The following is a 15077-nucleotide window of genomic DNA, read 5'->3' on the forward strand; positions in this document are numbered from 1 at the left end:
TTCGATTTTTTTTGTTTCCGTTCTGTTTCCTTTCTGTTTTTCCGTTCCGTTTTTCCGTATGCCATATACATTATACAGTAATTACATAGAAAAAATTGGGCTGGGCATAACGTTTTCAATAGATGGAGCCACGGAACGTGATTTGCGGACAAGAATAGGACATGTTCTATCTTTTCACGGTATGGAAATACGGAAATACTGAAACCGAATGCATACGGAGACACTTCAGTTTTTTTTGCTGAACCATTGAAATTTATGGTTCAGTATATGTACCGCATAACTGAACTCAAAAAACGGCCAGTATACTGAACGCAAAATACTGTCGTGTGCATGAGCCCTTAGGTATTGCCTCGAGCTTTGCTGAGCTAAGGCTCTCTAACCCAAGAGTGGCCCCAGTCCATAACCCTGGAAACTAGGCTAGGACTGACAATGTTAACTACTCATTGCCTATACATAACCATTGTAGTGCATATGGAAATAAGTGCTAAAACAACAAATCACAACATTTAACTCTTAGCGGTGCTCTTCCGGGTCACTGCACCTCTCCTTCTTGATTGATAAGTGCCTATGCAGGGACATGACCTTAGAGGTGACCCACCTCATGAGAACAGGGACTGACGTAATTACACTCTCCATACAGCAATGCAGAGTATTTAAGTGCTACGTATACAGATCACAGGGCTCAGTTTCATGTGAGAAGGCTCCTACAGTTGTTTTCCCCTGAAGTGCAGCCTTCCTCCACTCCTTACAGCAGCATTAAGCAGCACAGGTTGCCTTTCATTCATTGTAATGTAGGTAATCAATTAGCTCCACGCCGCGCCCCGCTGTTGTGTGAAATGAAGTTTTCAGGACTAAAGACGAATCCCGTGAAGGAGGAGAAATATATTTCTCCATCACTTTGCCTCCAGCTGTTAATATTAATCTTTACCCTCATTTTTGTTTTGCTTCCTCTAATGTGTTTTATTCTCCGGACTATGGTATTAGATAGCACAGTCTCGGCCGCCGGGGGTTAACTCTGCACAGGGTATGGGAGGGATGATGGTTTCACAGCTGGACATTAACAAGAAACTGTAGGGAAGGGCTTCCTTCATCAAATATAGAATCGTATGGATACGATATCCCGGGCCCCAGTGCAATACCTGCAACAGGGCCCCCACCTACCATGTGCCATTTATCATACCGGTGTCGCCTCTCCTGACATGTCTGGTTCAGTAACTACTTGCTTTCCCCATGTAATAACAGTTCTGGAGCATTTATTCTTATGACTCTATGTTGTGCCATTCCTCTATTATTCCTACTAGAAGTGATGAATAAATTACTAGCAGTTTGCAATGGGTGTTACCAGTTGGGGGGGGAGGGGGGTCCCTGCACAGTCTGACACTATCCAGTCACTGTCGGTGCTGCCAGTATGAGTATTTGCAGGAACACCCCCTTAATTGATAACTCCCATCTGGAACATTATTACAGACCGCTGGCAGTTCAACCGTAAACTTCTAGTAGGAATAATAGAGGGATTGCACATTATAGCCATAAGAATAGATGCTCCAGAATTCTTAGGACATGGGTGATGCGAGTAGTTACTAGAACAGACATGTCAGGAGAGGGGACGGCTCCTCTTTACATGGGATTTCCCTCTACACTATTTTAGGATCTATCCATCTGACTCACAGCTCCTATAGCTTCCATCTGTATCAGTACGTAGAGGTTGTACATGTGCGGTTTGCTTTTCTTGGTGAAGTTGACTATAGCCGGGCCATTCTAGGGGGGCCATTGGTTGCACCCCCACAGTCAACGTCTGATGACCAAATGTACACATTACAGCAGGAAGGGAGTTAACGCCAAGTGCCATACTAATACAGCACAGTGATGGCATGGCTTCAGGAACTGGGCCTGTATCACTTGAGGGTGCCGCCACCTCGTTCTAAAAGCTGGGATCGGAGATAACTCTGATCCCTGTTACTTAACTGGTTAGATTGGAAGAGGGGGCCCCTATCTCACCCCATCAGGCCCCCCTCCCTGCAGCACCTAATAGGCAGATTTACTGTAGCCGATATAATACACTGAAATGCAGAAGTATTGCAGTGTATTATATGGGCAATCAGACGATTGCAATCTCATATCCCATAGAGCAGGGATCAGCAACCTCGGGCACTCCAGCTGTTTTGAAACGACAACTCCCAGAATCCTCCTTTCACTTCTATGCGAGTTACAAGAACAGCCGAGTAATTGTGCATGCTGGGAGTTGTAGTTTCACAACAGCTGGAGTGCCGAAGGTTGCTGATCCCTGCCTTATTGGCTCAGAGCTGCCATGTATATGAAGATAAATTTGTAGGGGTGAATGACAACGCCTTCCCGTCCTTTCCACGCCCTTTCAGAGAAATTATCAAGGGCGGCGTAAAAATCGCGAACACATAGGGGGTCATTTATTAAGACCGGCCTTTTAGACGCCGGTCTTAATACCCCTTTAGCTGGCAGTGGATGCACCGAATTTAAGTAGGGTCGTCCCTCTGCTGCCGTAGATTTAGACCATTTTCTAGGCCTAGAAAATGATAAATGAGACAGGCCTGCTGAGCCGTCCCCCTCCCGGCCCACGCTACTCCCACTTTTTTAGACCTGGCCAAAAGTGGCGTATATCTGTTAGCAAATGACCCCCATAGTTTCTGAGTTTTTAACGCCACTTTTTAGGCGCAAGGGAAATGATAAATCTCCTCCATAGACTGCAGGAGGATGCACCTAATTTATTACCAGGCCTACACCTTGTCTTATATTTACAGCATCCCCCAGTGGTGCAGGGGATATCAAAGCCAGGCGTAAAAGCCCAGTCTTAGATACATGACCTGTATGGTATACAGGGGCGGACTGGGAACTTAATGTGGCCCTGGGGAAAAAATAAATAAAAGTGGCCCCATGTTGTAGCCAAATTGACAGACGGCAGGGCAACACACATAGGAAGGAACAACAGAAGTAGGCGGGGCCAGCAATACCTTAGTGCAGCACAAAGTACCGCCCCTGCAGAACCAAATGCCACAGGACCCCTGTGCTATCCCACCGGGAAATTTCCCTGTGGGGTCTATAGTCAGTCCGCCTCTGATTGTATAAAAAATATTTTAATAATATTAATAATATTAATATAATATTTTAATATAATAAAAGACAATTTCAAGATTCCTGTTTTTTGTTTATTCCACCTCCAAAGAAATGCAATAAAAAGTGATTAAAGACTAATGGCTCCAGTATAAACTACAACTCATCCCAGAAAAAACAAGCCCTCCACAGCTCCATGGATGGAAGTATAACAATATAAAAATGTTATGGGTCTTTGATTGAAGCAACACAAACCAAAATTATTTTTTAAAATAGAAATTGTATTGTACAAAGGTACGAAAGCAAAAAAAATTACCGTATTTTGTTATTGCCGTAATTGTACTGACCAGCGGAATAAGCTGTCATGTCACTTTTACCACAATTACAGTTTTTTTCGCACCGACTCCCCAAAAAAAAAAAAAAAATATAAATATGTTTCATTTATTTTATTTATAAATGTAATTTATGTATCCAGTACATTGCATGCAGGGCTGATTCTAGCTTTACTGCTACTTGAGGGGAAAATAGAAATTGCTGTGCAAATTCTCAATTCAATACCTCCAGTAGTACTAATGCAGTTGTAATGCGCCCTTTTAATGCCCCCAGTATTTAGCATTTGTCCCGTGGCAGACGGTTGCGGCCTGAGGCCTGAGAGAGTTAACACGAGCTGCCACCCCCTTTAGAGGCAGTTTGGCTGAGATGATCAACTTGCCTCATGGCAGATGTGGCCCCGATTATATGTTGCCATTTAAAAATACAACTCATCCATGACCAGGGAGTGTTAGGCTACTTTCACACTTGCGGCAGGACGGATCCGACAGGCTGTTCACCCTGTCGGATCCGTCCTTCCGCTATTTAGCCGTGCCGCCGGACCGCCGCTCCGTCCCCATTGACTATATACTATTACAGTCAATGGGGACGGAGCGGCGGTCCGGCGGCACAGCGAAATAGCGGAAGGACGGATCCGACAGGGTGAACAGCCTGTCGGATCCGTCCTGCCGCAAGTGTGAAAGTGCCCTTAGGCTACTTTCACACTTGCGGCAGAGTGATCCGACAAAACGTGTGCCAACTGATGGCATTTGTAAGACTGATCAGGATCCTGATCAGTCTAAAAAATGCCTGATCAGTCAGAAAAATGCATTGAAATGCCGGATCCGTCTTTCCGGTTTCATCCGGCAAAACGGATCCGGCATTTATTTTTGTCACGGGTCCGGCATTCCAATATTTTGAATGCCGGATCTGGCACTAATACATTCCTATGGAAAAAAATTCAGGCAAGACTTCAGTTTTTTTGGCCGGAGATAATACTGTAGCATGCTGCGGTTTTATCTTTTGCCTGATCAGTCAAAATGACTGAACTGAAGACATCGTGAACGGATTGCTCTCCATTCAGAATGCATGGGGATATGCCTGATCAGTTCTTTTCCGGTATTGAGCCCCTGTGACGGAACTCTATGCCGGAAAAGAAAAACGCAAGTGTGAAAGTACCCTAAATGACGTTTGAGGCACTATCCCAGAAATATAGCATCCCTCATACCCACTTCTTTTCATATCTACAACTTAGATCCGCCATGCAGAATACATTTCCGAACACCAACACTATGGTCTCTAAGTACTCACTCATAGGAATTGTTAAAACCCAGAGGACTAGTATCAGTAATTTACTCACATCTAGTACAAGCAAAGGTCAGAGCTAAACCCCTCACGGTCATAGACAGATGGAAAAGACGGATACCCGCACTTACAGAAGAATCTATATCCGATTTATTGGAATCACATTTACAGTCATGTGAAAAAATTAGGACACCCTTTGAAAGCATGTGGTTTTTTGTAACATTTTTAATAAATGGTTATTTCATCTCCGTTTTAACAATACAGAGAGATTAAAGTAATCCAACTAAACAAAGAAAACTGAAGAAAAGTCTTTTCAAGATCTTCTGTAAATGTCATTCTACAAAAATGCCTATTCTAACTGAGGAAAAAGATAGGACACCCTCACATGTATTCCCTCTTAAATTGGCTCAGATCTCACACAGGTATATCACACCAGGTGCACATAATTAGTAGATCGTTACTCTGCATGTTGAATGAGGCTTGCCCTATTTAAACCTCAGACATTTAGTTTGGTGTGCTCCTGACTGTTGAAGTGAGAGTGAGCACCATGGTGAGAGCAAAAGAGCTGTCAGAGGACTTCAGAAAAAAGATTGTAGCAGCCTATGAGTCTGGGAAGGGATTTAAAAAGATCTCAAAAGATTTTGAAATCAGCCATTCCACTGTCCGGAAGATAGTCTACAAGTGGAGGGCTTTCAAAACAACTGCCAACATGCCCAGGACTGGTCGCCCCAGCAAGTTCACCCCAAGAACAGACCGCAAGATGCTAAAAGAGGTATCCAAAAACCCTAAAGTGTCATCTCGAGAACTACAGCAGGCTCTGGCTACTGTTGATGTAGAAGTACATGCCTCTACAATCAGAAAGAGACTGTACAAGTTTAACTTGCATGGGAGGTGTGCAAGGAGGAAACCTTTGCTTTCCAAGAGAAACATCGAGGCCAGACTGACATTTGCCAGCGATAAAGTTGACAAAGACCAGGACTTCTGGAATAATGTTCTTTGGACAGATGAGTCCAAAATTGAATTATTTGGACACAACAGCAGAGGACATGTTTGGCGTAAACCAAACACAGCATTCCAAGAAAAGAACCTCATACCAACTGTGAAGCATGGAGGTGGAAGTGTCATGGTTTGGGGCTGCTTTGCTGCAGCAGGACCTGGTCAGCTCACCATCATAGAATCCACGATGAATTCTACTGTGTATCAGAAGGTGCTTGAAGAACATGTGAGACCATCAGTTAGAAAATTAAAGCTGAAGCGGAACTGGACCATGCAACATGACAATGACCCAAAACATACTAGTAAATCAACCAAAGATTGGCTGAAAAAGAAGAAATGGAGAGTCCTGGAATGGCCAAGTCAAAGTCCAGATTTAATTCCCATTGAGATGCTGTGGGGTGACTTGAAAAGGGCTGTACGTGCAAGAAACCCCTCAAACATCTCACAGCTGAAAAAGTTCTGCATTGAGGAGTGGGGTAAAATTTCCTCAGACCGATGTCGAAGACTGGTAGATGGCTACAAGAACCGTCTCACTGCAGTTATTTCAGCCAAAGGAGGTAACACTCGCTATTAGGGGCAAGGGTGTCCTATCTTTTTCCTCAGTTAGAATAGGCATTTTTGTAGAATGACATTTACAGAAGATCTTGAAAAGACTTTTCTTCAGTTTTCTTTGTTTAGTCGGATTACTTTAATCTCTCTGTATTGTTGAAACGGAGATGAAATAACCATTTATTAAAAATGTTACAAAAAACCACATGCTTTCAAAGGGTGTCCTAATTTTTTCACATGACTGTACATGTCTCACCAGCAGTCAATAATAAAACAATCCAACCATACATCATACATCAAACATATCTCACACCGAATAGGTTATACAGAATGGGTAGAGCGTCATCCACAGCATGTCCACCGTGTGGGGAATCGGAGACGGATTTCTGGCACATGATGTGGAGTCGCAGCCCGATTGCTACATCCTGAGGGGAAGTGAAGGCTTTTCTTTCCAACTTGCTGCGGGTCCAGATGGCTCGCACCCCCGAGATTTGAACGAGGATAACTGGGATCACTACACGACAACATTCTTGAAGGAGTCACTATTTATGGCACGTAAATGTATTGCTTTGAGATGGTACAACCCCAATACACCGAACTCATCCATGTGGAAATTGCAGATAAATCGGATTCTACCGCATATAGTGTTGGTATTTAAACACCGCAATAAACCTCAAAAATTTGAGCCTATGGTGTGGTTCTGCACACACGATGTACTCAACCTGGAGACTGCGGCAAGCTTTGTCAGCAGCCCGAGGGTCCATGGCTCAGTCGGCTTGATGGGGTCACATGAAGATACTATACATTGTAAAGTCACTCAAGGAGTTAAGGAATTCACAACAGTGCAGCGGATGTTTGAAATAATAGAACAAAAGTCTCTTTTTATCTGTTCATATGTAACAGAAATGTATGTTATCATTGCTATGTCTTATCTGTTAATAAAAGAGTAAAAAAATAATAATAATACAACTCATCCAGCAGAAAATCTATCCTCATACAGATATGCTGAAAGAAAAACCGAGTTATTATGGCTTGTGAAATATGAAGATGTAAGAGTAAAAACAAATTGCTGCACCTTGAAGTCAAAAATAGGCTGTATCCTTAAAGGGTAACTGTCACGTTTTCATCATATGTTACTGCTGCAGCAGCATTATTCATAAAGCAATCTTTAGTTTCTTCACTTACCACTGTTTTCCTTGAGTTTTCCCCTTAGTTACGGCTGTTTTGAATCCTACATTATGAGGATCTTCTCCAGATGGCTCCTCTGCCAGTTCTCTGAGGCCCAAACTGCTTTCCCTCACTTCCCATACACACTTGCTGTAGCCAGCAGCTCCCTGCCAGCCAATCAGATTGGATTACTGAGAGACACGCCTCCTCACTCTGAAGCCTAATACAGGCATGCAGTGTGGAGGACCGCCCCTCTGTCGTCTATTTATACTAAAGGGAAGACAGACAAGCCCTAGCAGCGGTCTTTTAAGGGAGCAGTGGAAAGGGACAGAGGACATTAATGAAAGCTGTTATTATAAGGTAATTACAGATGTTTTCACAATCATTGACAGACTAACACAGGTATACATGCCTAGCTCTAATAAACTAGCAAATAAAAAAAATATGACCGTTACCCTTTAAGGCGTTGATGTCAGGATTGTATGGCTGGACCCTGGTTATATGGGCATGGCATAAAGCTGGTGCGTTTTCTCTTGTAATTACACTATCCAGTGTTTGGCCAGTTGGAGAATTATAGGGACTGCGTGCGTCCAAGGAAAATATTAGTCCATCCAGTTTATCATCCGAGCACAATTCAGCGCTGTGACCTCGGCTCCGAGACACTTTCATATGTTGTCATCCCGGTTATTTAAAGACTGAACCTTCTTGCTGGTTAATATATATGGCTGTACCGGCGATGTCTGAGCTCTGCTATATATCCTAGTTGTACTGCATTACTTCAGCAAATATACAGTATGTTGTAACTGTAATATATACAGTATATATAGACCTATAAGCAGATATATTCTCTCTACAAGTCATGTCATAATATTTTAGACCAATGAACGCCTTTTTTATTACAAAGTTACACTCTTCCTATATACATTTACTACTTTGCTCCGTGGTAGTAGATGGAGCAGAGAGTGGCCCCTGCTCAAGTACAGTATATGGGCCCTTTGCCTTCCAACAGCCATCTTGTCAACAGCGAGGGGCTTCTTCAGTCCATAACCTGGTAGATGGAAACCCATTATTATTCCTCACCAAAAGGTTCAGGATCCATACTCGGGAACCCCTCTAATAGAGCGGAGGACCGTGATCATACACTCATATCAATGTGAACCATATCGGCCACTGCAGGAACAATGGGATTTAACTTAAACTTTTTTATTAACTGGTATCTGGTCCCCTTGTCGACAAGGTGATGATCTTGTACTGATCTTGCATGCCGTCGTGTCTTACGCTCCAGTCACATCCAAAGCTCCATTCAGAAGTCAGTGGTACCATTTTACACAGCAGATAGCTTGACAGCCTCTCTTACTTAAGGGTCCATTCACATGTCCGCAAAATGGGTCCGCATTCGTTCCGCAATTGGAATGTGCTGTCCGCATCCGCATTTGCGGATCCGCACTTTCGCAAAAAAATAGAACATGTCCTATTCTTGTCTGCAATTGCAGACAAGATTAGGCATTTTCTATTATAGTGCCGGCGATGTGCGGTCCGCAAATTGCGGAATGCACATGGCCGGTGTCCGTGTTTTGCAGATCCGCAACTTGCGGATCCGCCAAACACTTACGGACGTGTGAATGGACCGTAAATGGCATGCAATATGTGACATGGATTTTTTTTTTTTTTTATTACGTTCAGTTCATAAATAGAATGTACCTAAAGGCTATGTACACCTGGTCTGTACCGATCACTTTACTGCAGTTATCTGCTTATCTGTCATTCTAATCCTGCCTGTAATGATATCACCTCTGTGTATAGATAAGACAGGATCCACCATTCACAGAAGGTGATTGTCAGAGCTTATCTATTCTTTCCGTGTACAATGACCTCTGCACAGGTCAGAGAGCATTCCTAGAAAAAAACTCTCCCATAGAAGTCAATGAGGTCCCCTCCTGACCATCGTGTCCATGGCCCATGGGGCTGCCGTAAAGTAATTTTCTTAATGCTTTTTCTACAGCTCAGGCAAGATGGCCGCCCCAATAATCATGTTAAGGAAATAAAATAAAATAAATGTACAATCAGAAAATAAAAAAAAGATTAGAAAAAAGGAGATGTGTGACTATCTGGTTTTAACTGGCAGATGAATTTTTCGGTGACACATTTCCTTTAAGAATAAGCCTTCTCCACAGGAAGAATTCTGCAACAACTTAGCCTCGTCAAGCCAAGGGAGGGAGCAAAAACCTTTGTATTGACTAAAATCCAGGAAAAAACCCTAAAGATGATATTTTGTGGAGCTGTGAGAATGGTCTCAGCCGTCCTGTAATGCTAAATAAAGTTGACAGATCATTTTCGGCAGATGATGAACAAGTGCAGAACTGCTGCCAGCCACCGAAAAAAGGTTTCCAATTCAAAATTGCAGTAAGAAATCCTCCTTTCCACAAGAATTTTTCTCTTGGCAGTGAACGCTCGGGGAGATAGAGCAGGAAAGATTTAGGAACTGGTAGAGCAACTTGGTGAAGATTTAGCCCATTGTGATCCTCACCTTCCAGGGTATTAATCTGTCATTCCTTCCAGCCTCAGATAGCGGCAGCTGTTATAGTGCTGTCAAACAAAGGACCCGTCCAAAACAAACAAGTGCATAAAATAACACTGCAGAAAAAGAAAGCTGCTCCCAACGATCACCTTACAGGGATTAGCAGCTTCTCTACAGTATGGGAAACGATCATCTGTAAAAGAGATCAAAAAGTAATAAAAACATCGTTCTGCAATTCCCGAGAAACGTAGAAAAAAATACTCATCATATACCAGGTATCGGTTCTATCTTTTTGATCGTAAATGCAGAAGGAAATAATTTATTCGTGCTGCTGCCAGGGATAAACATGGGTCATAGAGGTCCTTCAAAAAGTCCTTCAAGCGCAGGAAAAGATAGAGATCCCCTAATGAAGTACAAATCTCGAATATGCCCAGTGAACCAAGAATCAATTTTAATAATTTGAAAAATTAAAATTGCTCTAATAATCTTATCTTCATCCTCTAATCATAGGTTTTTGAAGAAGAGCATCACATCTTGTATCTGGACCATGGTGGGGTTATTGTAGCCATCAAAGATACGTCCATTCCACTGAAAATACTCAAGTAACGTATCATATATTATTTTCTGATACAATTTATAACCTATAACCTGCCAAAATTCTACATTTCTCGATTCTTCTCCTGATGTTGGAAAACAACCAACAAGCTGCTGTTGACAGATCCACTGTACCTGGTTTGTGTCTTATTTAGTACTTTCAGCCCATGCTGTGCCCTGCTCTTAGGCCTCTTGCACACAAACGTTTTTTTTTCCGTTTTTTGCATTCCGTATACGGACCATTCATTTCAATAGATCCGGAAAAAAACGGAAGGTGCTCCGTATGCTTTCCGTTTCCATATTTCCGTTCCGTTCAAAGATGTCCTAATATTGTCCGCATAACGGACAAAGGAAGTACTGGTCTATCAGGGGGCGGCTATTCCGTTCCGCAAAAAACGGAATGCACACGGACGTCATCCATATTTTTTGCGGACCGCAAAATACTGAAAAAGCCATACGGTCGTATGCAAGAGGCCTTGATGCGCTGTAGGTCTGGTTGGGCCATGTCACTGGCATTACTGGTGTGGCAGTGTTCTGCTTGAACCCCTCTGATCTTGTGATCGGCGGGGGTTTCGGCAGTGTGACCCTCACCAATCCGACCTTTGTTGTTGATGAGTTAAACCCTGGGCACACCCCTTTAAAGGGATTCTGTCACCTGGATTTTAGTAGCAGAGCTTATGACATCATCACATCAGTCTCCTCGATTTGTTTTAAAATCTACCAGTATTGCTTTTATTAATATGCTAATTACCTCAGTAATGTGCCCAAGGGGCTGTCCCTCCGGCCGTTGGTGCCCAGCCGCGCCCATTCTCTAGGAGCCCAGCACCGCCCCACTGCTAATTATTCACTCCTCTCCGCCGTATTCTCACGCATGCGCCCTGGATCCACTGGTCAGTGCCTGCAAGCAATGTGCGCAGACAGCTTGCGTTCGCTGAGGCTGCTGCCAGGACACCGCGCGGGCGCTGACCAGTGGATCCAGGGCGCATGCGCGAGATTACGGCATACGGTCCGCGAAAAAGAAACGGAACAGGCACGAAAGAAGAAAATACGTTCGTGTGCATGAGCCCCAAGTCTGTGACATCAGGTCCATCCATCACATGGCCTTTGTGCAGCTCAGTCCCATCCAAGTGAATGGGATCAAGCTGCAATACCAAGCACGGCCACTGTACAATGTACGGCGCTGTGCTTTGCATAGTATAATGAGGCTGCGATGCTAATCCTGGAATACGCTCAACCTGGTCGCAGATGACGAGAATTCAATTAATGCAAGACATTTTGGTATTTCAGTTATAATGATATTGAAAAATGACCGATTTGATGATTTATTCTTTTTTTTTCTTAGATTCAGTGTAGATGAAGGCTACACATGGAGCGTACACAATTTCACCAGCACATCCGTGTTCGTGGACGGACTTCTCAGTGAACCTGGAGACGAGACTTTGGTGATGACGTACGTTACCCTCTGGTTCGGGCTCATTTTTTGTGGGTTTTCTGAATGCAGCCAGGAACATAACAATGGATGTTTTTCATTTTGGTTGTCATGGCTACGACCATGGACATCCATAGAACCCTTCTGTGTATAAATATTGACATACATGGATGTAGCCAATGGTTCACAATAGTTACATTTACATTTTTATATGGACAATTTTTTTATTTTATTTTTTAACGCACCCTACATTTTTAACACTCTACATCCCTAGGTGTGAGATACAAATATAGTATTATATGCCCATATTATACATGGCCAGGTCCACCAGTGCAATGTTAGGAAAGTGTTCTTTCTAATTTCTAATCTGTATTTAGTTTCTGATTATTTTAATGGTTCCCTGTTCATAATTATGGGGGGCAGCCGTCTTACTTCAGCTGTTGTCTGACAGTATTAAGAGCTTATGGACCATGAACACAATGGTATCGTTGTGGGCATTGACTTTATAGGATAGTGTTGTGGGCATGCTCTGTGACCTGTGCAGAGGTCATTGTGCAGGGAGGGGGAAGAGGTAAGCTGTGACAGTTATGATTAGTGGATCCTGGGTTATCTATCTATCTATTTGCACAGTCGATTTCCATTACTATGACCACCAGTAACCGCAGCATGGACAGCAGCTAGGTGGGCTGCTATCTGGAGCCGGTGCATCCTACAGCTGCTGGAGGGGAGGATCCATAGGACGAACACGACGATCGGAGTGGTCCTACAGATGCTGAGTTGAGTTCAAATCTGGTGAATTAGGGGGCCAGAGTAGAACTTGGAAGTCTTGGACATGCTCTTCCAACCAATGTCGGACATTTCTAGCTGTGTGACAAGATCCCATCCATCCCAGGGAAGACAATTAGCATGTAGGGGGTGTATGTGATCTGCAAGGGTGGATTCATAACCAAATTGGTGGAGAGTGCCTTCCATATAGATGAGTCAGCCCAGAGAATGTCACAAAGACCTTCCCCATACCATAACGCTGCCACCACCGGCTTGTGTTCTTCCAGAGATGGTTGCAGGGTGCTTGTTCTCTGATGTTTCTCGCCTAAAACACCAACGTCTATCTGTTTGATGAAGAAGAAAACGGGACTCATCAGAGAAGACAACCCGTTACCAATAAGCAGAGGTCCAATTCCGATACCGCTACGAAAATTGAAGAATTGAAGCCTTTTATGCCGATGCAACTTCATTCGTAGAGGTGCACTGACCGTACGTCTGCTCCGGAGCCCCATACGCAGTAGGATTTGCCGAACTGTTGTGAGACACCCGCCGGTTCCTTTTGGCGGTGAGCTGCTCCACTGTATAGCTTACGTTCACCTTATATACCCACCCCGCTAGCTCAGCACACGGGACTTGCTTCACGATCTACATGCTGCCGACTCGACTGTGTATATAGGTGTTACCAGTCATTGAAATCCTTCCTGTGATGATAATGAGATGACTGCTGAGAACTGATCTCCACAGAGCAGGAAATGTCAGCCTATTGCGAGGATTAATGGCCAGTGTAAAAATTACAAGATTTCAGGACATTTTTTTATAACACTAGGTCATTTTCTGATATGCAACGGATAGGGAGGTTCAGTAAGTGTCCTAATCCACTTCTGGGAAAGCTGGGTGAAAGTAACTAATATGACCTCCATTACAACCGCTATATATTTGGACAATTAGAAGAATTTTATTAGCTAGACCTATACGTTATGCATTGGAGCTTGTGTAAATGAAGCGTCTGAGGATGTGAAGAACCTGAGTGAGGGCAATGAAGCTTGACGTGACGCCCATTCACCGGTGAAGCAGTACCCTGCCGATTGATTCTCTTTGACAATTCTCTGGGCCTCAACTTTTATTCAGATGATAAATGTAGCATGCTTACCTGAAAGACTAACAGATGTGCTTCGAGCATTTTTATCTGGGGTATTTTTGCAAAGCAACCACAAGTTTTTAATATTCTTCAAAGCATCACTATTTCTCAGTGGGTGAAGGGATGAGGAACAGGACTTGTATCACAGTGCCACCTAGTGGATAAAAAATAAAATACGGACGCTTTCACATTCCGTTACATTTCGATAGCCCTAGTCATCTAATATTTAATAGCCCAAATTATTAATGATAGCAGTTTGCACAGTTAAATGCAGAGGCTTCTTCCACAATGTCCTGCATTCTGCTTGGGTCTACAAGCTTTGAGCTGCCCAGTGTTTCGCTCATGAGTTCTGTCATGGCGTCCATCCATCCGCACCACCTTCTTCCCAGTGTGCCACATTAGCTTTTCTCAGCGAATCATGTCTTCCCATAATATGCTCGCCTGAGATAAAGCTTCTTGTGGTCATGGCTCCTTCATGTCTTCACACACACACCGACAAGAGTTGGGGGGGAGGAATGAATACTACTTTATTCATTATGTATAAGTGAGTATAATAAATAAATAAAATAATGTTCTAGAAATCACACAAAATAGAAAACATTTTTTTTGCTATTTTCATGTAATCAAAAGAGTTATGACATTTACATAGTATGGCACCACCTGATGTTCAGAGCTTGTAATAAAGGGCATGTCCACCTAATGTGCTGGTGGTCGCACATGCTCAGTCACTCTCCCCATGGCCAGGTCTCTAGATAGTGATCCTCTGCCAATAGAAAGGCAGGAAGGAGAAAAGCCTCAGCAGTAGTATAGCAGTATAGCTGACGAGACTCCTTCTGCAGGGACAATAAGAAGGGACTAAGGGACTATACTGTCAGCTGCCAAAGGGGGAAGGAGACTGATTTTCCCCACAGTACCCGCTGTCTGCATACACACATAGCTGTGGTTCACCTGATGTTGTTTTTCTTTTGTTGATTTAAGTCGCTGTTACTAAGCCAATTAGGCCTTTGGTGCAATGAGAGCATCTTCGTTGCTCTTGTTGCACCCAAGCTCCACTCCTGTTTGTGGCCAGCCTCTCCCTGTCTGATTTGTCACTGCCTGGCCCTGTCAGTCAACATAAAGGAGCGGAGCTTGGGTGCAACAAGAGCAATGGTCATGCCCTCATTGCACCTAATTTTTATAATAAGAAAAAATATCATAATTCGGGAACGGAGCTTCAGATCAAC

General features: G+C 43.5%; 1 protein-coding gene across 2 annotated transcripts in view; it reads left to right on the forward strand.

Annotated features, from left to right (window-relative positions):
• Positions 1-15077, forward strand: part of SORCS2 (sortilin related VPS10 domain containing receptor 2) — an 894852-nt gene that overhangs the window by 807388 nt on the left and 72387 nt on the right. For both annotated transcript variants that reach the window (XM_040419144.1, XM_040419145.1), the window contains exons 13-14: positions 10439-10530; positions 11865-11972. In XM_040419144.1, the coding sequence (XP_040275078.1) occupies positions 10439-10530; positions 11865-11972 (200 nt within the window). The remainder of the gene's footprint in view (positions 1-10438; positions 10531-11864; positions 11973-15077) is intronic.

Source organism: Bufo bufo, chromosome 2, assembly GCF_905171765.1.
Source record: "Bufo bufo chromosome 2, aBufBuf1.1, whole genome shotgun sequence".
In the NCBI taxonomy this organism is placed as follows: Eukaryota; Metazoa; Chordata; class Amphibia; order Anura; family Bufonidae; genus Bufo; species Bufo bufo.